The following is a 27,629-nucleotide window of genomic DNA, read 5'->3' as shown; positions in this document are numbered from 1 at the left end:
TCTCCCATTGACTTCCATTACAAACCCGACGCTTGTTTCTACACTGCACCCGGCCGCCCCCGCGCCGCTGAGGGTGAAATTTCTGTGTGGGCTTGTGTCCCCCCCGGTGCCCTACAAAACCCCCCTGGTCTGCCCTCCGAAGACGCGGGTACTTACCTGCAAGCAGACCGGAACCGGGGCACCCCCTTCTCTCCATTCTAGCCTATGTGTTTTGGGCACCACTTTGAACTCTGCACCTGACCGGCCCTGAGCTGCTGGTGTGGTGATTTTGGGGTTGCTCTGAACCCCCAACGGTGGGCTACCTTGGACCAAGAACTAAGCCCTGTAAGTGTCTTACTTACCTGGTTAACCTAACAAATACTTACCTCCCCTAGGAACTGTGAAAATTGCACTAAGTGTCCACTTTTAAAACAGCTATTTGTCAATAACTTGAAAAGTATACATGCAATTTTGATGATTTGAAGTTCCTAAAGTACTTACCTGCAATACCTTTCGAATGAGATATTACATGTAGAATTTGAACCTGTGGTTCCTAAAATAAACTAAGAAAATATATTTTTCTATACAAAAACCTATTGGCTGGATTTGTCTCTGAGTGTGTGTACCTCATTTATTGTCTATGTGTATGTACAACAGATGCTTAACACTACTCCTTGGATAAGCCTACTGCTCGACCACACTACCACAAAATAGAGCATTAGTATTATCTATTTTTACCACTATTTTACCTCTAAGGGGAACCCTTGGACTCTGTGCATGCTATTCCTTACTTTGAAATAGCACATACAGAGCCAACTTCCTACACCCTTCTTTTGTATCGGGTCAATGCCTGCAGCTTCGCACAGGGATCTCCGCTCAACTCTGGCACCTGGTGAGGTTCACCCATCTGTTCGAGACATCTAGTTGAAGATCCCTTACCTTAGAATTTCCCCCTGGCCTCAGTCTGGATCCGGAGATTTTTCTTGAGCAGTATTACTGCTTGCTGTTAGGTGGCGTTGATCAGCTCTCTGTTTATCATCGCCGTTGTAGGTCTTTCTATTGGCACCACCATATCAATTCTGCCATCGGGGGACGTCTTGACAGATCCACACCTCGTGTGCCTGTGGTGTCTCCAGTGCGACCATGACCCGAAGTCGTGCTCCGAATCGGGCCATGAATCTGAAAGTTTTGAGGGAGCAGTCCCTAAAGTGCCTTATGGCCTGGCGCTCAACTCCACATCGCTCTGTGTCGACAGGAAGATCCTGAGAACGGTCTCAGAGCCCCCATTCTTCGCCGTCCCACTCCAAGTCCTTGTGGCACTCGGGTAAGTTGAGGCACAAGTAGAATTCGAAGAAGAACAAGCATGCTTAGACTTCAGCCTGTCCGTCGGCTAACAAGACCAGGGAAATGAGTGTTGTTGTTCTAAGCCTCTGTCCTTGGAGTCTGCGTCTCGCCTCCCCAAGTGTTCAGGAGCCCTGAGCAACCCCTGCCCAACTCAGGGAATTTTATGAGGCCATGCGCCTCATCTTTGGGAAGTCTGGCTCTGCTGGAGCGCCTTTGGACCCCATGGAGTCAGAAGATGCCCCCTTTGGTTCTGCGCCCACGGCTTTGACCCGAGCTCCATGGGGTATGCATGATTCCATTCCTGGATCCGAAACAGCGTCAATTGTGCCACCTCAACATTTCTCAATGCTGGTTCTGATGTCGCCCGCACCACCAACTGGTGTCGACCCCATCATTGCTGACTCAGACATGGAGTCTAACCGACATTGCGCAACTCCAACAGGGGCCTTGTCCCCTATGTCAGATCCTGACCCTTATTCTTATGGGTTGAGGTACGGTGAGGAATAGGAGGGGGCGCAAGACCCTGCAGAATACCAGTTGTAGGACTTCGTAAACTGGCCTATGGGCATGGGTAAAGGCAGTAGTCTAGACACTTCTCGGACACTGGCATGCTTTTTCCCCTACCAGAGGGAGCGTCCTATTCTATGGTGGTGCAAACGTTAGCTGACGTTATGCTGTACCTTGACCAAACCCAGCCTAGAACTGGATAATTGCCCACCACCATTAACCTGCTCCAACTGACCCAGTGTTCCTGACGCAACACCTCAACCCTGAGACCTTGATTATCCAAGCCTCTACATCAAAGGGGGTGTTCCCTTCCATGCTGTTAGGGAATTCAAGGGGCTGTACCAACTTGGGAAGATGTTTTCTTCCTCCAGCTTGGCATTGCAGTATGTGAACACTGCACACCTTTTGGGCCATTACTCCCACACTCTGTGGGATATGGTTGCGCAAGTGCTGCCACAGGTCCCAGAGGAGGCCTGGGCTGAACTCTCTCAAACTGTTGCTAATGGGAAAGACACAGCAAAGTTCATGACCATTGGTGGACTGGACACAACTGACTCACTGGACTGGGCAGTTGCTTAGACAATGGACCTTAAGCGCGCCACACCTAGTTGAGGACTTCTGGCTTTTCGGGGGATGTCGATGCCATTGTTTTGGATATGCCCTTTGATGGCACTCATCTTTTGAGAGAGAAGGCAGACTCCGCGCTAGAGCGCTTAAAGGATTCTTATGTTATGGTCAGGTCCTTGGGCCTTGCGGCGGCCCCTCGTCTCCCTCAGTCTGCCTTTCTCTCTTTTCCGAGGGAGGGGTCGCCCATCCACGTCTTATCATGAGTGCTGTCCAGCCTCTGCGTGGCCTGGGATGTGATATCCACCATCCTCATGGGACAGGGAGCCAACAGTTCGACTAGTCTGACGCTTCCCCACCAGGGACCAGTCGGAGGCAGGATCCACCATCACCTGCTCTTTTGACAGTCCATCACCTCAGACAGATGGGCTTTGCAGATAGTCCGAAAGGGCTATTCCCTCCGTTTCAAATCTGCGCATCCATCCATGCCACCATCCTACGATCGGATGATGTAGGATCACTTGACAGTTATCCACAAGAAGGTTACAGTTCTCTTGGCCAAGAAAGCCTTAGAGAGGGTCCCTGTGCCAGAAGTAGGTCATGGTTGTTATTCCCGCAACTTTATGGTGCCCAAAAAGGACAAGGGTCTTCACCTTATCCTAGACCTTCAGTCCCTCAATCTCTTCCTCAAGAATGAGTTCAAAATGCTCACTCTGGCTAAGGTTCTATCTGCCCTGGAGACTGAATGGTAGCGTTGGACTTACAGGACACTTACTTCCACGTTCCTGTCCTGCCTGCCCACAGATGTTACTAGCTGTTTATGGTAGTCCACAAGCACTTCGAGTTCACCATGCTCCCCTGTGGCCTTAACAGCACCCCTCGGGTGTTCACCAAGGTGAAGGCAGGGGTCACAGCTCATCTGCGCAGATCAGGCGTTTCGGTCTTCCTCAACGACCGGCTGTTGAAGGCAGGCATGCTCCAGGCTGTCTCCTACCTCCAGACTACAGGGGACCTCCTGCATTCGCTGGGGTTCACTCTAAACATGCTGAAGTCATTCCCAACTCCCTCTCAGATGCTCCCTTTCATGGCAGCAGTTCTGGACACTGCAGTTTCGGGCTTATCCTCCAGAGCGGCGAGTACAGGATATTCAGGCTATGATACCGATGTTTAAGCCTCTAGCCTGGATATCGGTGAGAATGACTCTGAGACTGCTGGGCCTCATGGCCTCCTACATCCTGCTAGTGACACATGCCAGAAGTTCCAGTGGGCGCAACATCAGCGAATCTCTCCAACAGGGTCCAGATATTGGAGTAAGGAAACTGCTCAACATCTCAATTGGTGGCTAATCAGAAAAGCAGCCATCAAACCAGTCCTCCAGAAGCCCCAGGACGAACTTCCCTCTCTCCAGAAGGAGGTGGTCATTCACCCCTAAACTGGCCGAATCCTCACACAAAATCTGGGGCTGGCCACTCAGCTTTCTAAGAGGCAGCTCCGCTTTGAAGAAGCTCTGGAGAACCCCTCCTCGTCCAAAGCATCGAAAGAAGCAGAATGAAGCCACCAGTCCTGTTACTGAGCCTGGACTGCCACCACCCACTTTCAGCCCACCCAAACCTCCATCACCTTCCTGACCCATTACCCACTATCCTACACTCCACATGGGTCACGGCTCTACAACTTGGGGTTACGGGGGCACACACATGACCTGCCCTCACAGGGAGATCCTTGGGACTCTTACAATATGGATGCTCCTGAGGATACAGATGCCGACCTTTTCCCTGTCCGACTCTCCCTGCCGGAGGAAGCCACCTCCTATCATGAGGTTCCAGGTAGGGCTCCTTGCCTAACATAATGTGCACCCATCTAAAGAGCCTGTTGAAGAGGATTTCCTCTTTGGAACTCGCCCCCCTCAGCACATCACTCCATGTAGTATCTGCCCATGATAAACTGGATGTTCAGGCCTGCTCCTGACATCTTAAAGGAACCGGTCCACACATGTCTTATTACACCCTGGGCTGACAAGACATACACAGCCTTCGTTTCAGATCCCATCTACATTAGGGGCCATCTACCACTGGATTCCTTAGTGGTACATACCGCTCGCAAGCAAGCAAATGTTCAGGGCACCAGTAATGCACGTCGCTGGATAAAGCAAAAGGATGAACATGGCTGGAACGTGATTTGATCATAGGAGGTAAACTGCTTACTAATACAAGGGTCAGTTGTGCCCTGGATGCTGTGGACACTGCTGCTCATGGGATTAATTCCAGTGTTCTCCGTCGATATGCCTGGCTCCATGTCTCCAGCTTTAAGCCTCACTTTCAACAGCATCTCCTCAAACTGACCAGTGATGGGGAACATTTGTTTAGTCCTCTGGTTGCCGATATGCTGGTGAAAATCAATAAAGACACAGACCGCGACCCTCTGCAGATGCCTGTGCCACATGGGTCTTCTTGCCACTCAGCGTACCTCAAAGTCCACCTTCCCTGAAGCATCCACGTCCTTCCAACGTCAGCCTACCAAGCAAACCTGCATAAGAGACCACTTCAGAGGTGCCTACTGTAGAAACAGTGCCATGGTTAGGGGCAAAGGTACCCCAATTTATCAGTGACTAAACACACCTTCCATATGACCACACAACACCTGTCACGCATCAGCTTCAGATGGTCTTCCCTGCTTGACAACAAGTCACTTCAGATCAGTGGGTGTTAGTTATCATTCAACACTGTTTGTTACTGTCTAGACCTCATCTCCACACCATCCAACACACTACAGTGCAGACCTGTCCTCTTCCCCAGAACGCAGCTGTTCTGGAAAAGGTCCAAGTGCTCCGTTTCTAAGGGGCCATATAGGCTGGGCTCCACACTTACTGGGCGCAAGGGGTTGACCTCTACTGTCTCATTTCCAAAAAGGAAAGGTCCCTAATGCCTATTCTAAACCTCGCGCCCCTGAACAAGTGCATCTTGTCAGAACATTTTCACATGGTCACTCCTCAGGAAGTAATTCCACTGCTACAGTAAGGCAACTAGATGGCTGCACTCAATCTCCAAGACACCTACTTGCACATCGTAATTCATTTGGTGCATCAGCATTACCTCCGGTTTGTGATAAGTGGTCAATATTAACAGCTCAAAGTGCTGCCCTTTGAGTTCACCAGCGTACCCCAAGTTTTTAATCGAATGCCAGTAGTAGCCATACAAAGGCAGGGCATCAATGTATTCTCGTACCTGGATGTTTGGCTGATAGAGGGCAATGCAACAGCAGTGCAGTGTACGTACTGAAGCCACAATAGACCTCTTTCACGAACTGAGGGTTACCATTGACACTGTAAAATCCCATCCAGCTCCTTCAGATTCAACCCTATTCGGGAGCCATCATCAACGCCTATTCCAGTCCAGCAAGAGTCCAATCCTTCATATATTGCGCCCTCTGTTTCAGCCAAATCAGCAAGTCACAGAGCAGACAGCCATACACCACGTAGGCAGGATGGCATCCTACATCGCCATAGTACCCCACACAAGATGGCATATGCACCCACTGAAGGAATGCTTATCGCATCAGTTGTCTCAGGCAGAGGGTCATTGGGAAAATCTAGTGTTGATCAACTACCACACACATCGCCCTCTGCAGGGGTGGTGTTTTCTCCAACCAGTTCTGTCGATCACTATTAAAATGGACACATCTTAGTGGGTCGGGGGCACATATAGAAACCTGACTGTCCAGGATCAGTGGGATCCCATTCACAGGGATCTCCACATCGGCCATCTGGAGTTGTTGGCTGTCCATCTGGCACTCAAGGCCTTCCTTCCCCACATAGTGGGCAAGGTGGTACTCATCTGGACGGCTAACATGACAGCCATGGATTACAGAAGCAGTGAGGCATTCGATCTCCTCAACTCTCTCTGCTAGGTCAGTCCATTGGCTCTGGGATTTCCACCACTGGATCCACCTGCTGGCGAATACCTCGCGGGAGTGGACAACCACTTTGCCAACCTTCTTAGCAGGATATGGCAGCGAGTCCACGAGTGGGAATTCCAGATGGGAGTCCCCTTCCAATACTTCTGGCACTGGGTGGTTCTGAAAGTCAGCCTCTTTGCCACAGCAAAAAATGCTTAATGTCAAAATTTCGGCTCCAGATTCCCACAGAACATAGGCACACTGTGGACAAACTGGTCTGGGATTTTTGCCTGTGCTTTTGAACCTCTCCCCCTCATTCCATTTGTGGTTCGGAAACTGCTGCTAACCTCTTTCACCCTGACCCTGGTGGCTCCCATCAAGCTTTCAGTGGTTCCACACTAGAGAATCCCCAACAGGCCAAACTGTCTCACGCAGAAATCAGGCTTGCTGACCCAAAGAGTCTCAACCTTGCATCTGGGTCCTGAAATCTTAGAGTTTAGTTACCTTAATCATCCTCCTGTCTGTATGAACATTCTTAAGGAAGCAGCCAGACCCACAACTCATTCATGCTATACTGCAGAATGGAAAAGGTTTGCCTGCTACTGCTTTTTAAACCAGATTGACCCCCCTAGCAGCCATTGTTTGTTACCTACTACACCTCCAAACATGCGGTCTAGCATACACCTCCTTTTGGCTACACTTGACTCTCTCATGCGCTCTCTCTTCAGGATTCCATTCATTATAGCATTTATTGATGGACTCGAGAGTCCTTCCTTCCTAGATGCCTGCGGCCCGGTGTGGATTCTTAACATCGTCCTCACCCAGACATTTGGGTGCTCTGTTTGAGTCTCTCCAGTCATTTCTCTTATAATTTGTGTTCTGGAAGATAGCTTTCCTAGTAGTCATGACATCACTAGGTTTTTTTTAATGAGCTCCAGGCTTTAACTTTAGAAAATCTTTCTTTCAGTTTGATTGAGATAAGATGGTCCTTCTCACCAACCCTAGATTTCTTCCTAAGGTGGTCTCTCCGTTCCACTTTAACCATTCTATAGAACGCCTAATTTGCTTTCCACAGTTTAACTGCAGAAAAGGCCCTTAATTTCAGACATCAAAAAAGCCTTAATGTACTATACCTTACTTGTACTAAAAGGGAAGGTCTGGGCCTGGCAAGTGGGTGCACTTACCAGGTAGGCATGGCAGTTTAAAATTGCGCACACAGACACTGCAATGGCATGTCTGAGACATATCATGTGGGTGGCACAATCAATTCGGCAGGCCCACTAGTAGCATTTGATTTGTTATTGGGGACTTACTGGTAAATCAAAGATGCCAATCATGCCTAAACCAAACACCAATACAATTTAAACAGAGAGCATATCCACTTTACCACTGGTTAGCAGTGGTAAAGTATGCAGAGTCCAAAAGCAACAAAAACAGGTCTGGAAAAATAGGAGGAAGGTAGCAAAACGTTTGAGGATGACCCTGCAAAAAGGGCTAGGTCATGCACAACCTCCCACCAGGCTAAAGCCAGGAGAGACCAATCAATACCTTGATGTACTTCCCTGATTGGGGCTAGAGAACATGAACCCTGGCCCACAACTGCAGGGGTACGTTCCAGCTCTGCACCTTCCTGAACCCAGTTGGATTAGTCGGTCATTAATCACCGGGCTCACTAAGCTAACCCATGTAGAATCCTTCTCCTCGTCTGCGGACCCAAACTGTGCAGCACCTAACCTTACTTGGCTCACAGATGTATCCCAGTAGACAAACAGTACCACCGTGGCCAACATAAGGGTGTGGCCTATTCCACCCTCGGGATGTGACTGCTGTCCCCAATCTAAGGGCAATTCTGTCCACAAGGACAGCAACCCATTGCTGCCCCTGACAGCCGTCAATGATGAGAGCCAGGCCTCAGCCCTTCCCAGGCTCTCTAACCTCTGTGGTTTCTCAGAGTGGGGAGCATTAGCCCGAGGTGACTGGCACCTTTTGCCCACTTTCCCTCCTACCAGTTCAGGGGTGCTATTCTGAGACTGATATTTCAGCCCAGGATCTACACCTTTAGGCCTGACAGGGGTCAGGGGTGAGTTCCTCTTCCCCCTGTTCAGAGGGCTCTCTTCCTCCTTTTGGAAGCAGTACCCCCAGAATCCTGAACTGTCAGGGCGCTTGTGGCAACAATCCCGCACAATTCCCCCGCCAGTTCAGGGATGGTACCCTGACACTGGGGCCGCAGCCCAGGGCCTGTACCCCTAGGCTGGACAGGAGTTAGAGGCTAGGCTTCCCTCCCTCTGGGGCTCTGCACCCTCTCACCCAGAGTGGTTCCCCCAGAAGACAACACGGTAGGGACACTGTTAGCAGTCGCCCCTCCCTCCAGGTCAGGGGTGATATCCTGGACCTTGCCTTCCATCCTAGGGTCTGTACCCTGAGGCTGGTCCTTTGCCTGCACGCCAGGATGTTCGGGTGAGTATCCCTAACCAATCCCCAAAACACATTCCTCATGTGTTGGGTAAGGGTCGGCCTGGGGCAGGTCACCAGCCCCCTGTCCATCTGACAGTGTATGAAGGCCCCCTAGGCCAGAAGTGGCCCTACCATGGTCCTCCTTGGGATTCTCTTACCTCAGAGCTGGCAACCCCTGACTCCTGGTCCTCCCACTAGGGACTGCCTCCCTCCGCACACCTTTCTCTGGACTTCAGCACCCTCCCACTAGGAGTGGTACTGTCAGAAACCAGAAGTGGTGGGACGCACATGACAGCTGTTAACCTCCCTGTACACTACTACCTTTTGTGGCAACGTATCTGTTAGAATTGAGAAATTATTCCTGAGCTGATAAGATAGATCGGCTCCATTTCTTTCTTTATACCGAATGTAAGTACATTGTGTTTATGTACCCATTTCTGATCAGTTTTTTCAAATTCAAAAATAAAGGTTAAAAAAGTACATTGTGTTTAAGAGCAGTGAGACATTTGATGCCTGCTGTGTCCTTAATGCTCACATCCTTAATCGTGACTTTTTTAAATGTTTTTTGTTTATTGGTGTATGAGATGTAGTAAATACAATTAACTTGATCCAAAACTAAACCTAAAAAACTATCCCATAAAGAATAAAGTGTTAACATGATGGAGCTGAATAAGATTCAGGAGTAAACCAGAATGGAAATGAAAAATGGCTCAATGCGAAGAATCAATTGAAATGATATTCACAGCCATATGTTCAGTTAATAATGAACTAAGTAAGCCAGAAGCAGTAATCAGTTAATTTGATATGTCCTTTGCAATCTATTTACAGAGCTTTAACCATATTTTCCCTGAATTCACATTTTTTTTACCCTGCTATTGAAAAATGAACATATTTAATAAATGCCAGGTGACAGGTGAGAAGGGATGTCTTTATTATGCCACCGCTGAGCCAGAAGTACTTGATCGTCTTATATAAATTAGCAGTGTTGGACCTGGCCCTTTTTGCAGTGTCTCTCCCGGATTTTTGCCTTCCGTTGCTGAACCCATTTTTATTGGCATGAGGACTCTTCACTTTTCCCTGCTAACCAGTAGTAAAGTGCTTGTGCTCTCTCCCTAAAGCATGGTACATGTGGCATATACCTTATTAGTACATATAATTTACATGTAAGTCCTTATGTAATGGTACTGCATGTACCCAGGGCCAGTAAATTAAATGCTACTAAGTAGGCCTGTAGCACTCACCATGCCACCCACTAAAGTCGCCTTTTAAAACGTGCCTCTGGGGCCTGTAGTGCAGTTTTAAACTGCCATTTCAACCTGGCAAAATAAACTTTTTGCCAGGCATAAACTTGCCCTTTTAATATATGTAGTTCACCCATACAGTAGGCCTTAAAGGCTTATAGGACAGGATGCAATGTATTTAAAAGTAGGACGTGTGGGTTTGTTTTGCATGTGCTAGCAGTTAAAAACTTCTAAAGTTGTTTTTATACTATTGTATGGCCTATCTCTCTTATTGACTAACGCTGGGTTACCTTATTGCATTTAACAAGTGGTAACTTTGGCTTGGGAGCAGGTAGATATGCTGTTGAATCAAAAGAATTGTAATGTGTGAAAGTCTGATTTTAAGTCACAATTCAGAAAATGCCACATTTAGAAAGTTGTCATTTTTTTATTATCTTAACCATTTGTGCTTCCTGCCCGTCTCCTCGGTCACATGACTTTGAATGGTTATGTTGTTGAGAGTTTGTGGATTCCTCCCAGACAGTGACACAAAAGGGAAGTAAGTGTGGCCAGGTTGGGCCATCCTTTCAGGATGGCTCTGGGCGGAGCAGTTCCCTGCCCAACTTAAACTTTAAAGGGCTTGCCTTCAACACCCACAAAGGAACCTGGCACTAGTCTTTTGTCTTCTTCGAGCTTTGACAGGGGAAGGAGAGAACTTTCCAGAACCAGATGTGAGGGTAGTATAGGGAATCTTCCCTACCCCAAAGGCTGACACCAGGAATAAGTATTAAACCTTCTGAGCCATTCATCAGTACACTCCTGGACCTTTGGACATTACAGAAGGAGGACTGCCTTGCTCCTACCAGAGGTCTGCCATGCTCTCTAGGAAGTAAGAATGGACTTGCTCTCTTTATCCCTATCAACATGGGTGACTCCAAAGGTTAGTTGGCTGGCCACCTGTCTGAACTATAGGTGCATGACAAGCTCGAGAGGCCTTCCTGAAACTGTCCAGCTGACCTGCTACACTGGACCTGCCTGAGCCCTGCTGGCCTCTGCAGTTCCTGTCCCACAAGATGTTTCTCCCTATGTCCTGGACCCTTAGTTGGTATCATTTGAGCTCCTCCTATGGAAGGTGAAATCTTAAAGTTTTGGCTGTTCGAACTGAGACTGTAGCACCTGCGACAACCACCATAATGAAGCTCTGGTGAAAACAACTCTTAGTGCTACAGCAACCACCAGAGTCTACATGATACATGAAATTTGCACCTCATGCCACAGCAGTGACAGTCCCTGGTGAGAGCTGTAGGAAGCTGGCTTGGTGCGTGGTAAGAACCTGTGGTGTTATCATCTTATACAAGGTCCAGGTAGCCGTTGTTAGTGAAGTGTAGGCAGTGTCTAGGAAGCCAGGGCTCTCTAGAGGTAGCTGTGGATGAACAGCCAAGACTTCTCTGGGAGACATCAAAGCTTATGCAATCCCACTATAGCCACACAGCACTTACACACCTGAAAGAACCACACAGTGTTACAAAAATAAAGGTACCTTATTATAGTAACACAAATACTAGAACATTGAATAGGCAATCCACCAACTGGAGGTAAGTAAATACACTATTAAATACACATTAGCAATCAGACAATAGCATAGAAAGCAGTAGGCATGGTAAAAGCAATAGCAGATAGTGAGGGGTCCTAGGGGCGTGCCAAACCACACATACTAAAAAAGTGTAAGGTGAAAGGCAGTCCCCCCACCCAAGGATGTGGAATCAGTACAAGGGAGCTAGAGGAACTAGGAACCTCAAGAGGTGAGTACCAGAGTGACCTCCCACGCCAGGCGAGCCGAGGCAAGTACCTAGTTTTCCCAAAAACCAACAGGAGGACTTTGGAAAAGGATTATGCAAGATCCAACCAAGACTGGAAGAACCCAGAGGTAGATCCTGACAGAAGAGGACCTTCAAAGGACGGGGACCAATTCCAGTTCGACTTGGAGTGTCTGGTTGGGGCAGGAGCCACTACCTGCCCTTCTCTGGATGCAGGACCAGGACCACAGTGGATGAAGAAGGTCCGCAGTGCAGCACAGGAGCTGAAGAGAAGTCCCAGAATTGGTGCAGATGTCGGCAGTCGAGATGTAGTCGGTCAGTTGTGCTGGAAAACAAGTCTTTGAAAATGCAAGCGATTGAGAAGAAGGTTTGCAAGGCTGAAGAGGACTGGCAAGGTCCAGGGTACTCAACCCAAGGAGGGGAGTCAGCAGCTGGGAGAGTCACAAGAAGAGGAGGCAGCCCCCACAGGCAACCCACTGACAGAAGGCACAGTAGGCGCAGAAAGGCACACTCCGCACACCTAAGGGAGGAGTCTCATGTGGCTGGAGCAGCAGGCAGGAGACTGCTTTGCAGGAAGGAGTGCTGGATCGGCAGGAAATCATTTGTTCTGCCTTCATCTGCTTGAGCTGTTCAAGCAGCAAGATGGCAGAAACCTGTCTGAGGGGTGGCAGCAGCATGGGCTGCCCAGTAAACCCCATAAGACCGGTACGAGCAGTGCTGAGGTTCTCTGAGGAGCCCCTAGAGTACATGGAATCATACAACCAATACTGGCAACAGTATTGGGCTATGATTCCGACACTTTTGCTACCAAACATGCCCAGGTTTGGAGTTACCATTATGTAGCTGGACACAGGTAGTGAGTGACCTGTGTCCAGTACAGGGTAAAATGACTTCTCTGCACTTACGAAGTCCAGTGCAATGGAGCTGAAGTTCGTAGGGGCACCTCTGGTCATGCAGGGGTGCCCTCACACACAGGTACCTGCACCCGGCCCTCTGGGCTAGGAGGACCTACAATAGGGTGCACCTTTTTATCCAGGCTGCAATGGCAGGCCTGCAGACACATTTTGCATGGGCTCCCATGGGTGGCACAATACATGATGCAGCCCATGGGGAACCCCTGGTGCCCCAGTGACCTGGGTACCTAAGTACCATATTCTAAGGACTTGTATGGCGGCACCGGTATGCCAGTTGTGGGGTGTGGAAAGTCCTAAGCAACCAAATGTAGAGGGAGATAGCGCAATTACTGGGATCCTCGTTAGCAGGATCCCAGTGAAAACAGTCAAAACACACTGACAGCAGGCAAAAAGTGGGGGTAATAATGCCAAAAAGAGGGTACTTTCCTACAGCAGCCAGTGTGAAGCTCCAGCATCCATTGCCCACGATGCCTGACTGGCTCTTCACACTACAGTCATGACATCCCACTTTCACTGGTCTTTTTTTCACACTGCAGCAACAACCATCCAAGACAGTCTCTCTGCTTCTTACGGCATCCGCCACAATGAGTGGAACTCTTCTTGCTGGACTTTGACAAGGCAGCATTTCAGCATGATTAACCTATTCTCTGTATCAAGCCCGCCCTCTAATGTGGTCGACCTGATCTTGTGACTTCCCCCTGTCTAGCACGATCAGATGACCACAGTTGGTGCTTTGTAGTTTTAGGTGCCATTTTCATTCAAAAGTTTAAAATTTAACATCTGTTTCTACTGGTTATTTTTTGTCCTTATAGGGCATTCTATTTCCCAAACTTTACTCTTTCTCTACACTGGTTTGGGTTTTTTCTTGTGTTGTTTTCACTTCATTGCTGCATAAATACGTTACACATTTCCTCTAAGTTAACCCTGACTGCTTTTGAGCAAAGCTACCACAGGTCTAAGCACAGGTTAATGCAGTGGAATTTTGTGGTTCACCCTGAGAAGGATTATGGTGATTGCTTGAGTGGGGCTTCAACCCCCCTCAACCAATAACCCGATTTCTTACAAGCGGTCTATGTTGTACAGTAAGCTTTCCCTTTGGATGTAGCCCAAATAAAAGTTGAGACTCAGATGAAGGTTGTTTCTTCAATTGAATTTTTGATTTGAAATATCTCCTCCCAGAAATCCAGAACACTGGTACACTCTACAAACATATGACAAGATTGCATCAAGAGTCCTGCATCTCAGGCACTCGTAATTCCTCTAAATACCCTTCTGGGAGTTTAGTAAATGATAGACAGCATTCAGTATATGTGTAGTTGGAACATTAAGATAATTTTCTTATTTCTCTTTTAAATCACCAGCCACCTCTGCTGTAGTGAATCCTAGTTTGTTTTAATGGGATAACAGGAGTTAGCTTAGCCTCTGGCTTGCAGACTCGTGCCCCCGTCACCTAGTGACTTTTACCCTACTTAGCTTGCTCTGTCTTAGCCCATTTAATTATTTAATTAATCTAAGATGGCTGCCTTGTTTATAGTTAGGCCACTTGTTATGCTTTGCATTATCAGTGCCACCACGCTAAGGCGTCAAGATCAAGCGACAAAGACAAACAAACAGTAGGTGTTCACACTTAGGGATTTTCCTTCTCTATACTTTTGAGGGATTTGTTTATAATAATTGCCGTCCCAAGCATGTTTGTTATCTACTGTTTGGGAAAACACCTACGTCAGGGGTCCTGGTAGATCTGTATAAATACATTGCACTTTAGACAGATAATTAGAGGGATTCAGACCAGATGGCATCACCACCATCGCTGATACCGATGCTGCACGATGTCTTGACGCTGACCCAGTCTTCGTGTCCCTGCGGAGTCTGAGATAGAGACCTCATTCCAAGGTAACGAGGGTAGGGGGCTCCTCTCATGGACATGGCATTGACAGATTAGATTTAACAAACCCAGCTTTCCTTTAGGTAGGAGGTTAGGCCTATCATATTAGGGTATTAGGGCATATCACACCTCTTATGTCTTTTACATGCTATTGCAAGATGGTGGGGGTCTTTGTAATAATGACTCATCTTCACAATTCTGTTTCTTGCACTGTTCATTATCCTAATCATTGCAGCCCATGCAACATATTGTTAATTGCAGTTGTGTTAAATAAAAACTATTGAAACTTTACCGCATCTTTGTCATTGCCTGTGTTTAACCATGACACTCCCTGGGATGTCTTGTTCTTGAGTCCATGCGTAAAGGCTGCCACAAATCACCTTTTACTGTTGTGTTTTTGGTGAGATGCTGCTAGTGAGCCAGAAAGGTTGGGACGACAGTTGCGACTTGTTGTAGGATAGTATGAGTCACCTACAAACAAAAGTACTGTCATCCTTAAACCAGCAGTCTTGCCCAGAGCAAAAGTCCAAACTACGACACTGCCTGCCCTTTTCCCTTGCCTTCTCCCCCTCAGTTTAGAATGTTAGGATACAGTTTAACCTCATCTCTCAGATTTCAATCCTTTATTGCCTCCACTGCTAGGGCTACCACTTGTCATATCTTTAGCATTTCTAAGGTATGCCCGATCTCCCTTTCTAGGCCTCAAAATCCATAATTAACACTTGTGTAATCTTCTTACTGCAGCAGATCATTAGTGCAACAACTGCAGTACTCTTGACAAAATTATACATTTTGTTACAGGAGAGCTGTTCAGCTTCGTAAGATGTTCTCCTTACTCAATCCATAGACAATTAAGAGGATGACTTGAAGCTACATACAAGCCCAAATACTACCTTATGCCAGTATTTAAAACAGTATCTGGAAAATCACACCTTACCTCTCCCAATTAATCACATCACATGCCAACACTTCAGCCTTTGTTTTTTCGAATGGCTTGGACGCTTCTAGTGGGATGTCTTACCTTATCTTCTGACCATAGCTTGATGAACATCTTTGTTGGGTTTCAACTCATGCTCTAGTTACCTTCTCATGTAGATATGAATAGGCTGTAAATATTCTTCCAACAGGTTTTACTGTATTCTACTATCTGATCTATTAGCCACAATCCTGATTTATCACCTTGTCTGTTGAATCCTCCATTGCTAATAACCTTTTGCATTATGTAAAATATTTTAAGGCCTTTCCAAATACACGAATAAATATAAAGACTAGTACATTGGTGATTCTTACTTTTAAAGTGTGCTGATTTTGTAATTTGCAGAAATGGCTCAGGGATCCATCAGCAGTGTATATGTGACTTCTGGTTCAACTACGAATGGCACACGATTTTCTTCTGGGTAAGCCTGCCCTAGTAGTCTACATATTGGAACAATGTTTTAATGCTACATGTTGATGGCATTGTATTGCTTGCTGATTTAGAATACCAGCATTGGATTCTTCAAGCTTTTGAGTTGTTCTCCATAGTCAGCTTGGGAACTGTTATTATATTTGTTGTTATGTCAAAAGCATACATTTAATACATTAAGATATGAAGCCCACGTACCTCATTGTTTCTTTTCTCTAGTCAGTGAGATCATTGAGATGCCTGGCCTAAGTTTATCTCAACGTGGACTTTTTTCTGTTTTTAACACTGAAGCAGTTTTCAGTTCTTGCTCAGCAAGTGTGAAATACTTAAAAATAAAGATCTCCAGAAAGTGTTTGCTGTGTCATCTCTTAAGCATCTTTTGTCTAAGAAATGTTGGGTACTTTTTGCCGCCCTGCTACAGACTGCTTCAGCCATTTTTTTCAGGTGCATTGTTTATTTAACTTAGGTAGGCTTTGTTGGCTGTTCAAATTCTTTGCTCCTAATTTGACGGACTTCTTCACTTTTCTCACTCTTATGTTTGCCCTACCTCTGGAATACCCTGATTTCACCATGGGTTTTGTTTATTTAACTAACTGTATCCTTTCACTGTAGACTTCAGGGAATTGTTTTTGTTGTGCAGTTGACTTCTAACATGCTATGAAAGTGCATGATCCTTTCTCTTTCCCCTCATCTGTTTGCCTCCTCTTACTCCTATGTATCTCCTCCTTATAGCTCCTGCCACTCCTTTTACATCGCACTTCTTTTTCTTGCCTCTCCCGGACCATACATTTCTCTTTTTTGCCTCCTGGCAGTCTCCTTTACAAGCATCCCTTCCCTCCTTCAATCCCACTGCTCCTTCCTCCTCTCTGGCTGCCACGATATGGATCCTCAGACTTCTGGTGCTGGGTTCCATGCTTTTCATAACTGTTCCAAGAAAGCTATATGTTTTTTGACTTCTCCCTGTCGCTCAACCCATGCGTAGCAGGAAGAGAATCGACGCTTTAGGCCTCCGTTCATAGAGCCAACTTCAGGGTCCGCTCTGTATCTCCCAGAGTTTCCAGGAGCCACCCCTGCCCACCTAAAAGAATTTATGAGGCCATGTGCCTCATCTTTGGGCAGACTGAACCCCCTGCAGCACCTTCAAGTTCTGCGCTGGTGGTTATGGCCTGGCCTCCAAGAGCCCCTCTGGATCCATGGCAACACTGGTCGTGCCAACAAAACCTTCCCCGGTGCCATCTCAATGCTCCCGATGTCGGTTGTGCCCACAATCGACGTCGACCCAATCCTCAACCCTGACAAGCCAGAAGGACGTTGATCGACACCGGTTCCAACTTCAATTGGGCCTACTCACCCCAGGTTGAATTCTGATCCTTACTACTATGGGTAGAAATATGGGGAAGGATTGGACATGTCGCTAGACCCTTTGGAATACGAGCTCGACAACCCTAATTTGGACTGGACACAGGAATTGGGTGAGGTTAGTGGTGTGGTTACATCTCCAGATGCTGGCATGTTTTCTCCTCCTACCGTGGCTACGGCGGAGGGAGCGTCTTACTACATGGTGGTTAGTAGGGTGGCTGAGGTCCTTGGCCTCGAGCTTCCCTCCGTAACAGTCAGGACTAATCTCCCGATAGATGTGCTTCAGCCTGAGGCTTCCACTTCGGAGCCTCTCTTTCCATTTAATAAAGCCCTCACCAATGTCCTTCTGGGTACTTGGTCCAGCCCCAGCACAGGGGCTCCTGTGAATAGGACAATCGCCCTTTGCCATCGACCTGCCCCTAATGACTGTAAATTCCTGCCCCAACACCCCACGCCTGAGAGCCTTGTGATCCAGGCTTCTTCTTCATTTGGCACATTCCCCTGGATAGGAAATCAAAAAGATTGGACCAACTTGGGAAGAAGATATTTTCTTCCTCCAGTCTGGCATTGTGGTCGGTGAAAACTGCATGCCTTTTGGGCCGCTGCACCCATTCATTGTGGGATATGGTCAGGCAGGTGTTGCCGCAGGTCCTGGGGGAGGCCCAGCCCATCATCTCCCAAGCCATTGCTGATGGGAGGGATGCGACTAGGTTCACGACTCGTGTGGGCTGTTCATGACTGACTCACTGGGCTGTTCATGACTGACTCACTGGGCAGATCTGTTGCGGCGACGGTGGCCTTGGTGCCACGCCTGGTTGAGGACGTCTGATTTTTGGGGGGGGATGTCCAGCAGACTCTTATGGACATGCGCTTTTAATGGTACACGTCTCTTCGGAGACAAAGCGGACTTGACGCTTGAGAGATTCAAGGAGCCTGGGCTATGGCTCGGTTCCTTGACCTCGTGGCTGCCCGTCACCCAACACGGTTCGTTTTTCACTCCTTTTGTGGTCATGGGGGGGGGGGAGGGGAATCCCTGTCACGGTCACGGAGGGGGCTCCCTGACGCGTCCTTTTCCTGCCAGCCACTGAGCGGCGCATGCTACTCAGCCACTGCACGGCCGGGTACATGGAATCCCACGGGTTCGTGGGACAGAGAACCAAAGGTCTGCCCAGTCCACCCCACCCCTGCCTCCAAACCTTCCTAGTCCATCCCACCATCTCAGACCAATTGGGGGCAGGATCCGCCATCACCTGCCCCACTGGGAATACATCTCAACAGACAGGTGAGTTTTGCAAATAGTCCGAAGGGGACTACTCCCTCCCCTTCAAGATTGCCCCTCTGGCCGTGTCTCCATTTTACAGCCGATTACCGGAGGATCATCTGGCACTTCTCTGCGAGAACGTTGTGGCTCTCTTGGCTAAGGGTGCCATAGAGAGGGTCACTGCGCCAGATGAAGGCTGTGGTTGTTATTTACCATATCTTCTGGTGCTCAAAAAGGACAAGGACCTACGTCCTATCCTAGACCTTCGGGCCCTCAATCTCTTCATCAAGACGAAGTTCAAAATGCTCACTTTGTCTCAGGTCCTGTGTGCCTTGGATCCAGGAGACCGGATGGGTAGCGTTGGACTTGCAGGACTCATACTTCCATATACCCATCTTGCCTGCCCACAGGCGCTACTTGCGATTCGTGGTAGGTCACAAGCACTTTCAGTTTACCGTGCTCCCCCTTAGCCTTACCCAGCACCCCTTGGGTGTTCACAAAAGTGATGGTGGTGGTTGCAGTTCATCTGGGTAGGTCAGGGGTTTCAGTCTTCCCCTATCTTAACGACTGGCTGTTCAAAGCGAACACGACCCAGAAAGTTGTCTCCCACCTTCAAACTACAGTGAACCTCCTGCACTCGCTTGGGTTCACTTAAAATGTGCCAAAGTCACACCTGACTCTTTCTCAGATGCTCCCTTTTATCGGAGCTGTTCTGGACTCAGTGCAGTGTCGGGCCTATCCTCCCGAAAAGCAAGTCCAGGATATTCAGCCAATGATTCTGATGTTTCAGCCTCTATCCTGGATTTCGGTGAGAAGGACTCTGAGGCTGCTGGGCCTCATGACCTCCTGCATCCTGCTGGTAACACATGCCAGATGACATATTTGGGCTCTGCAGTGGGACCTGAACTTCCAGTGGGTGTAGCATCAGAGTAATCTCCAAAATGGTCCAGATCTCAGAGGTAACTGCAAAAGACCTTCAGTGGTGACTTTCGAATCACGATTAGGTCAGCAGCTGATCCCTCTCTTCCCCAACCAAATCTTACAGTAGTTACAGATGCGTCACTCCTGGGATGGGGCGGCCACATACGAGATGCGGAAATCAGAGGTCTCTGGCGGAGTTTAGACTCGACATTCATCTTTTGGAGCTCCGGGCGATCAGACTTGCAGTGAAAGCATTCCTTCCCTCTCTAAAAGGGAAAATGGTGCAGGTGTTTACAGACAACACTACCGCCATGTGGTACTGTGACCAGCAGGGCAGTATAGGGTTGTGGACTCTATCAAAAGACTGTGCGCCTCTGGACGTGGCTGGAACATCAGGACATAATCCTGGAGGTTCAGCATCTGGCGGGCTCTCTGAATGCCAGAGCAGACAAACTCAGCCCTTGCTACATAGTCGATCACAAATGGCGTCTCCATCCTGAGGTGGCGCGGGGCCTCTTTCTGCAGTGGGGAGTGCTTTAGTTAGATCTGTTCGCCGGTTTTGCGCAATGGAGTTTTCAAGGGGGCACTCACTTGTCAACGCTTTTCGTCTCAAGTGGAACTCAGGCCTCCTTTATGCCTTCCTACCACTACCACTTCTGTCCAGAGTTTTTAAGATCAAGAGCGACAGGGCCCAAGTAATCCTTGTGGTTCCGGACTGGGCACAAAGAGTATGGTTTCGAGCTACTGAGCATGGCTACGGATCCTCTGATCAGACTGCCCCTTCGAGAGGATCTTCTGCGACAGCAGCAGGGGATGGTTTTCCACCTGAACCTGTCCAATCTTCACCTTCTTGCATGGAGACTGAGCAGCAGCAGTTGACAGCTTTGGACCCCCCCCCCAAAAAAAAGTCTGTGATGTTATCTTGTCAGTCAAGTGTCCCTCCACCAAAACGGCATGCACCTGTCATTGGCATAAGTTTGTGGCATGGTGTACCAGCAAGTCTCTTGATTTCCCTTTCTGCACCTCTCCCTGGGGTTCTCTTGTTCATTCTTTTTTTTGCCCCAGCAGGGTTACTTATTGGCCATCTCAGCCCTTCTCAGATTGCCAGAGCAACCTTCCTTATTTAATTCTCCCATTATTGGAAGGTTTCTTAAGGGAGTCGCCCATTTGTTTCCTCCAACCCCGTTCATTATGCCCCAGTAGGACTTAAACCTGGTCCTAACTTACCTCACATGTGCCCTTTTTGAGCCAATACACAATTGTCCCTTGCAGCTCCTAACAATCAAGACTGCATTTCTTTTTGCCATCAACTCTGCTCGCAGAGTGAGTTCGCTTCAAGCTATTTCTTCCAAGCCACAACTTTTGTCTGTCCACCCTGAGTGGTGCTTCGTATAAGGGCCTACTTGCTTCCTAAGGTTGTTATGCCTTTTCATGTAGGCCAAACCATCACTTTGCCTACTTTTTCCGCACCCCCACATCCATCTACTGAAGGGGAGAGACTCCACCTTCTGGATTAAAAAAAAATGTTGGCATCCTACCTTACACATACTAAAGATTTCCCAGTGGACGATCAACTCTTTCTATGTAGGTGTGAAGAAAGGGAAGGTGGTGCAGAAGCATACCATTTCCCGATATGTACTGCTCTACATCAAAATGTGCTATGCTTTGACTAGGAAGCAAACCCCTGAGGGCTTACATGCTCACGCCACCAAAGCAACTGTTGCTACCACAGTGTTACCATGCGGAGTGCCCGTCCTGGACATCTGCCAGTAGCAACATGGGCATCCCTGCACACGTTCACAAGACATTACTGCCTGGACAGTCAGGTCCACAGAGACGGCAACTTTGGTTGTTCGGTCCTGCAGGACTTTTTAGTATTATCTTGGTTCGCAACCCACCTCCAGGGATGGTATTGCTTGGGTATCTATTCTGAGGTAAGGAATCTGCAACTAGAAGTCTCTATCAGACGAACAAGTTAATTACCTTTTGGAACGATTTATCTAGTAGGGACATATTCTAGTTGCAAATTCCTTACCAACCCACCCATCCTCCCCGCTTGCAAACTGATTTCTAGGCACAGGGACTCCCCTTTCAGGCCCTTAGCTCTGGCACACCAATTTCAGTATTCTTCATGGCTCCGCACTACTGGGGTTGAAAGTCATGAAAAGAAACGGACATTAGTACGCCGGCGTGGCGCCTACGTATGACCTCGATGTCATCATGGCAACCACAATGCCAACGACTGACGCAGAGTTGACCAATGCTACCTGATGGTGCGTAAGGGTCCTGCTCGAAGAAAAATCTCTGGATCCAGTCTGACACCCGGGGGGAAATTCTAAGGTAAGGAATCTGCAACCAGATAAATCGTTACCAAAGGCAAGTAACATGTTCTTTTAAAGCACTGTAAAGTTCCTTGTAAAAATAAAAGCATCAAGATAACGCTGGTGATTAATGTACCTGCCGGAGAGAGATGGAAGTTTTGTCTAGAAGTTTTGGTTCATCACGGTACCGCAGATGTTTTCCTTTTTTTAATCCTTTTATTTTGGCAGGGTATAACTTTTAAAACATGATCTCGTCATCAAAAAAATGACCAGCCCAATTGATCCAAATACACCAATTAATAACAATAGAAAAAGAAGCATGACAGCACTAATGATCACTTTGATCATTTCACCATAAATAAAGTGCAAATTCTGAACAAGGCCCTCTCAAGGTCCCTCGGACAATGTTTGGATTTTACCGGAGTGCATAGGTACCAAAAGATGCTGGGCAAAACAGTAAAATGGCTGTGTGCACCCATAACCAATTAATCGGTTAGTAAATACACCACCCTAGGGAAAATACTGATATACTTATTAACTATAAACTCATAGCCAGATATCACCATTGCATGCGAGCAGGCGTGAATCTTACAAATGTTACAGGAGTGTCCACCCATATGTATAGCGCCTTTTATATCATTCCTTAATCTTACCCTTAGAAGCATTGATTACACTGTCTGATAATTTATAAATAAAAATCAACAGGCTCCCACTTCCCCCACATTAAAATAAATAAATAAATAAACCTTGAAACTGCTCCCACTCTTTTTGCATATGCTTCTTCAAATAATTTAGTTCTGTGCATCTTTTCACGCTACATAAATATAGTGGGAACTTTTGAGGTTTTCCTCAATTGGAGTATTAATGAGCCTGCCCCTGCAATTGCTAATGAAGCTACCCACTGGGAGAATTTTTTAAATGTATACACTGCGGGGGAGGAGCAAAATAGAGCCTGAGTGACCGCCGGTAATATGGGATCATGAATTGTATTAGTTATGTAAAAAAAAAAAAAACCTTCCCAAAAAGCCTTTATTTTGGGGGTTGTGACCTCAATCCCATATGACCCATCGCCTTACACTGAAAACATTGGTTCAAGGTTGAAGGGTACATCTGATCAATCCTTGATGGGGTATAATACACTAACCATTGTGCAAGGAATGCCATAGTTTTATAATTTGCTGCTCTCAGTGACTTATACTGCATCTCACTAATGCACTGCCATTCTCCTGGTGAGATCTTATACCAGGTTTCCCTAGTTACTTTTTCCGAATTCTCCTGCACCACTGTTTGGGCAATATCCTTTCTAAACAATCTGTACCAGTTACCCATCCCTTATAACATGTTCTCAAAAAACGTATTAATCGACACAGATGATTCAGACTTCAATTCCCTGTAATTATCCTTTAAGAAACATGTTATCTGTCAAAAACTTAACTGTAGCTCGAGAGTGCCATTCCCAAAGGTCTGGGTAACTTGATCCCAAGATATTACTGTTGAACCTACAAAGAAATCACTAGATTGCCTAAAGCCTTTCTCTTCCCACCGGGAAAGAATAGATTGCGGGACCGTGATCCCCCACACTCATGTATCCTTAATTTGAGGATAGGCATGTCATGGAGGCACATCCCATTGCTTAAAAACAGCCTGTAAGAGTTGTGCCAAAAGACCAAAAGTGTTGTACCTCTTTTAAGGTAATTTTGCAGTCTTGAGGAAAACCGGGAGTTAAACTGCTCTTTCCTTTAACATAAGATTCAACATAAAACAATTGAATCCAGAGTCTCTAAGAGAGAGCCTTAAAAGATTATCAAAGAGAACTGCCTGATAATAAGTGTTGATATGGGGAGCGCCAAACCCTCTTGGGCTAGCTCCAATTCTAATATAGGCATCTTGGCCCTAGGATTCCTATTCTGCCATATACATTTTCGAAAAGCTGACTCAGTTTCACAAAAATAGGCACAAGGGACTACCAGAGGCAGATTAATAAAAATAAATAAAAAACAGGGCAAAATTGACTTTTTAATTAAGGCAGCTCTCCTTAGTAATGTTAGTGGCAATAAAGTTAATCTTACTAACTAAGCTTTAACTTAATTCAAAGTTACAATATAATTATGTTGAAAAGGTCTGCACGATTATTGGTCACATATATCCCTAAATACCTAGTTGTATGCTGAGAGATTGTTTGCAAACATGATGGCAAATTGGCTTTTGATGCATTAAATAGGAGAAATTCCATTTTGGCCATTTAGTTTGTAACCACTAGTTTTGTGTATTCTGTAATTGAGTCTAATATCTGCTAAATATTATCTCTATCTGCTTTTAGGTTTAATATTGCATTGTCTGCAAATATTTTTATTTGAGGCATGCCTTCCAACAGGGGGGGCTAATAAATTATTCCCCCAAAATTTTAATAGCGAGAGGTTCAGTAAAAAATGTAAACAAAACTGTAGACAAAGGGACATCCTTGCCTGGTACCTCGTTCTGCTTCTTTGTCATCAACAATCACTCTAGCCTCTGCACCAAAGTATAGCTTCTTCAACTTTTCCAGAAATTGAGCTTGGAAACCAACCCTATCTAAGCTGAAAAACAAAACCTGCCACATCACCAAATCAAAAGCTTTTTCAGCATCTAGCGTTAATATGGCTGCTTTCTGCAGATTATTCAAAAAGTAATCTATAGCTTGCACCAAAAACAGGGTATTAGCTGCTAAAGTTATTTGTGGTACAAATCCTGACTGATTTTGATGAGTAACTATTTGCGCCCCAAGTGCCACATGGTCATTCCAAATTGTCATTATCTTTTTGTAGTCTGCATTTAATAGGCTAACAGGGTGAAATGATTTAGCACCTAGAGAGCTTTTTTATTTTTTCAGAAGCTCACTATAATCAGATTCCTTGAAAGATTTGGGAACCACTACTCCTTCTTTAATTTGGTTAAGCAGCCTTGCCAAAAATGGAAGTTCCCATGGCCTTTGCATTTGGCATTTTTTAAAGTGCATTCGCCACTTCTACCTGCTCAATTTTATGAACGGGTGTCTCTTTACTGCTTGAAGGAAGCTGAGCTAAATCAAAAGATTCAAATTAAGACTCCAGCTGAGGAGGAGTATCTCCCTCAGCTTCTTGGTATAAGCGTCTATAATACCCTATGAAAACTTCTGCTGTTGCATCTTCTTTTTATTCCATCCTACCAGTGCTAGGGTTATTAATCTTGTTCACTCTGTTGATTTTATTGTTAAGTTGACCATGCCAGATACTTCTCAGTTTGCTGTCTCTCTTTATAAACCTTTTACAGAAAGGCCTTACCTTCCGCTTTTGTTTCCACCATGAAGAAATCCTCAAGAGCTTGCTTAATCTTTTCTTACACACCTTGCTTTCCCTGATACTCTGGCATATTGACCAATCTACACCTAGATACTAATAGTTCATTCAGTGCCCTCTCCATGTAATTTTGTAGTGTCTGAATTTGCTGGTGACGGGCCTATTCTGTCTAGCTTTATAGGCTATAACCTGCCCTATAAGGGTGGGTTTGAATGCCTCCCAGACCATAAAATCTGAAGCGGAGTTATTTGTCTAAAAAACTCTTTGTCAAAACATTGCGTCTCCTCAAGCCAATATACATCCGCAAGATGTGCTTTATCAAAGTACCATCTAGATGCAGTCCTAAAAGGTGAGCACAGCTCTAATTGGAAGCTATCCCTGGAATGATCTGGAACAGGGTTGGCCCTAATTCGACCGCACCCCATTTCCAAGAGCTAGATGTCAAGAAATAAATCTATTCTGAAGGCCGTACAGAATTGTTTAAAGAAATAAATGTATTGTGCTGTCTCAGAATGGCAGACCCACTAAGGATCTACTGGTCCAAAATCATGCTTCATCACTTGCTGAAGCCTAACAGTTTTTGGCTTCAGCTGGTTTTTACCCGACTTGGACAAGTCCTTTTTTAATTCCTGAATAAAATTTGAAATCTCCCCCCAATGCTATCAGTCCCTGCTGCCTCTAGAGTTAGATCATAAATTTGGGCCAGGGATTGCGTATCATCGGAAAGCGGTCCATAATAATTCCTAAAGTTTACCTTTAGTTCCTGGATTATTACTTCCGCCCAAATCCATCTTCCCTGCGTATCTCTGCGAACCTCCTTTAATACATACATTAAAGAGCCTTCAAGAAATATTGACACAGTGGCCCCTGCTGAAGAAAAAAACATTTGTGAATATCTTGGTAAAAAAATACCTTTTTTGAGGTATTTTTTAGTCCGGTCTCCTGTAAATATATATCTGGTTGAAAAAACAAAAGCCATTTCATCAAAGCATCTGTTTTTCGCTTACTCCCCAATCCATTCACATTACATGACACAATTTTTAGATTTTGCATCATATCTTAGTCAAAAGCTAATATAAACGATGTGACCGCCAAGCCTGCTCTTGCTGTCTCGCTGCTACTCGTGATTATTGACTAGCATATCAAACACTAACATCCCCTTCCCACTGGTGGCTCTGAATTCCTATCTTAGCATTTTGAATTGCAAAGAACACCCCCCTCCACCGTGCCCGATCCCTTTCCTGCCCTTGGTACTGGGGGTGCCGCACTGTTCCCGCCCCAAGATTCCCACTCCTGCAAAAGGTGCCCGGACACAGCACCCAGCCCTTATGTTGAGGACCCACCCTTACAATAAAATAAATGGATTGAACTAATTATAAACAAAACAGCATCTAACTTAGCTACCAACAATTTTTTGGACAAATTATTCTATGGTTCCTATGTCACTATCTTATCGTAATCCCATCAAATCATGATTTTGTCAGTTTAAGCAATTTTGCCAAGAAAGCTTGAGCTTCCTCTACAACTTGAAATACATGAAAACGGCCCTCAGCACATACTTTAAGTTTTGACTGCTGAATACGGAAGCTTGTATCCTTATTAGCTTAAAATCTTTAGGCAGACCCAGAGATGTCCTTCTGACACGAGCTGTGGATGCCGCAAGGTCCGATAATACTTTCATATGGGTACCGTCTACTAATGTTTTTTTTTTTTATTGATTGCTACTTTCAGGATCTGCTCTTTGATCCAATAATCTGGAACATTCTCTAGGATAGAGGAATCTTCACATTTGTTGATTGGACTACAGGGACTCTGTTCCCTCATGACTGACAAGTCAGTAGGTGCATCCGACCATACATGTTATTGGATAAGAGAATCAATTAGCTGTACTATATAGTCTTTTCCGAGCTTTATTACTCTGACCCTTCCGGAATGCCGATAAACCAGAGGTTAGAGTGCCTAGAATGATTCTTCATCACTTCAACTTTGTTTTCTAAAAAACAGACGCTTTACCTCCTCCCGGACTTGCTTATTGAGAGAGCTCATTTTATCCTCTAAGTCTGAAATTATTTGGTCTGCTTCCTTCATACCTTTTGTCAGTTGTTCGAGTTTGGCAAATATGTGCTTGATTCTAGACAGCCTTTGTTGTAATTTTTCAATTTCCTGATCTTGGTGCTGCTGTAAACTTCTGACATCCGACTGAATCAGTTCCATCAGAGCTTTCATTGACTCAGATGACTTATTTTGTAACTCGTTTTGTGTTGATAGATAGGCCTTTACTGGGTCGCAGGTGCAAGCTGGCATTTTCCTGAACTGCTGGTCGCAACTCTGTACAGGGTGGCATAGTGTACCCTGAATCGTCTGCACCCACCTTTGACTGCTGTTGCTCTGTCACCAAACGTAATGAATGCAGATCTAAATGCAGAGGAGAAGTGGATTTGGAACCCGCTCTGAGACACCCAGATCTAGC

General features: G+C 46.2%; 1 protein-coding gene across 21 annotated transcripts in view; it reads left to right on the top strand.

Annotated features, from left to right (window-relative positions):
* Positions 1–27,629, top strand: part of TFDP1 (transcription factor Dp-1) — a 439,810-nt gene that overhangs the window by 350,253 nt on the left and 61,928 nt on the right. For all 21 annotated transcript variants that reach the window (XM_069204640.1, XM_069204648.1, XM_069204654.1 and 18 more), the window contains one exon: positions 15,900–15,975. In XM_069204640.1, coding sequence (XP_069060741.1) covers positions 15,900–15,975 — 76 coding nt within the window. The remainder of the gene's footprint in view (positions 1–15,899; positions 15,976–27,629) is intronic.

The sequence above is a fragment of the Pleurodeles waltl genome, chromosome 8 (genome assembly GCF_031143425.1).
Source record: "Pleurodeles waltl isolate 20211129_DDA chromosome 8, aPleWal1.hap1.20221129, whole genome shotgun sequence".
In the NCBI taxonomy this organism is placed as follows: Eukaryota; Metazoa; Chordata; class Amphibia; order Caudata; family Salamandridae; genus Pleurodeles; species Pleurodeles waltl.
Note: the sequence above shows the minus strand (reverse complement) of the source record. Positions and strands in the feature narration are given on the sequence as shown.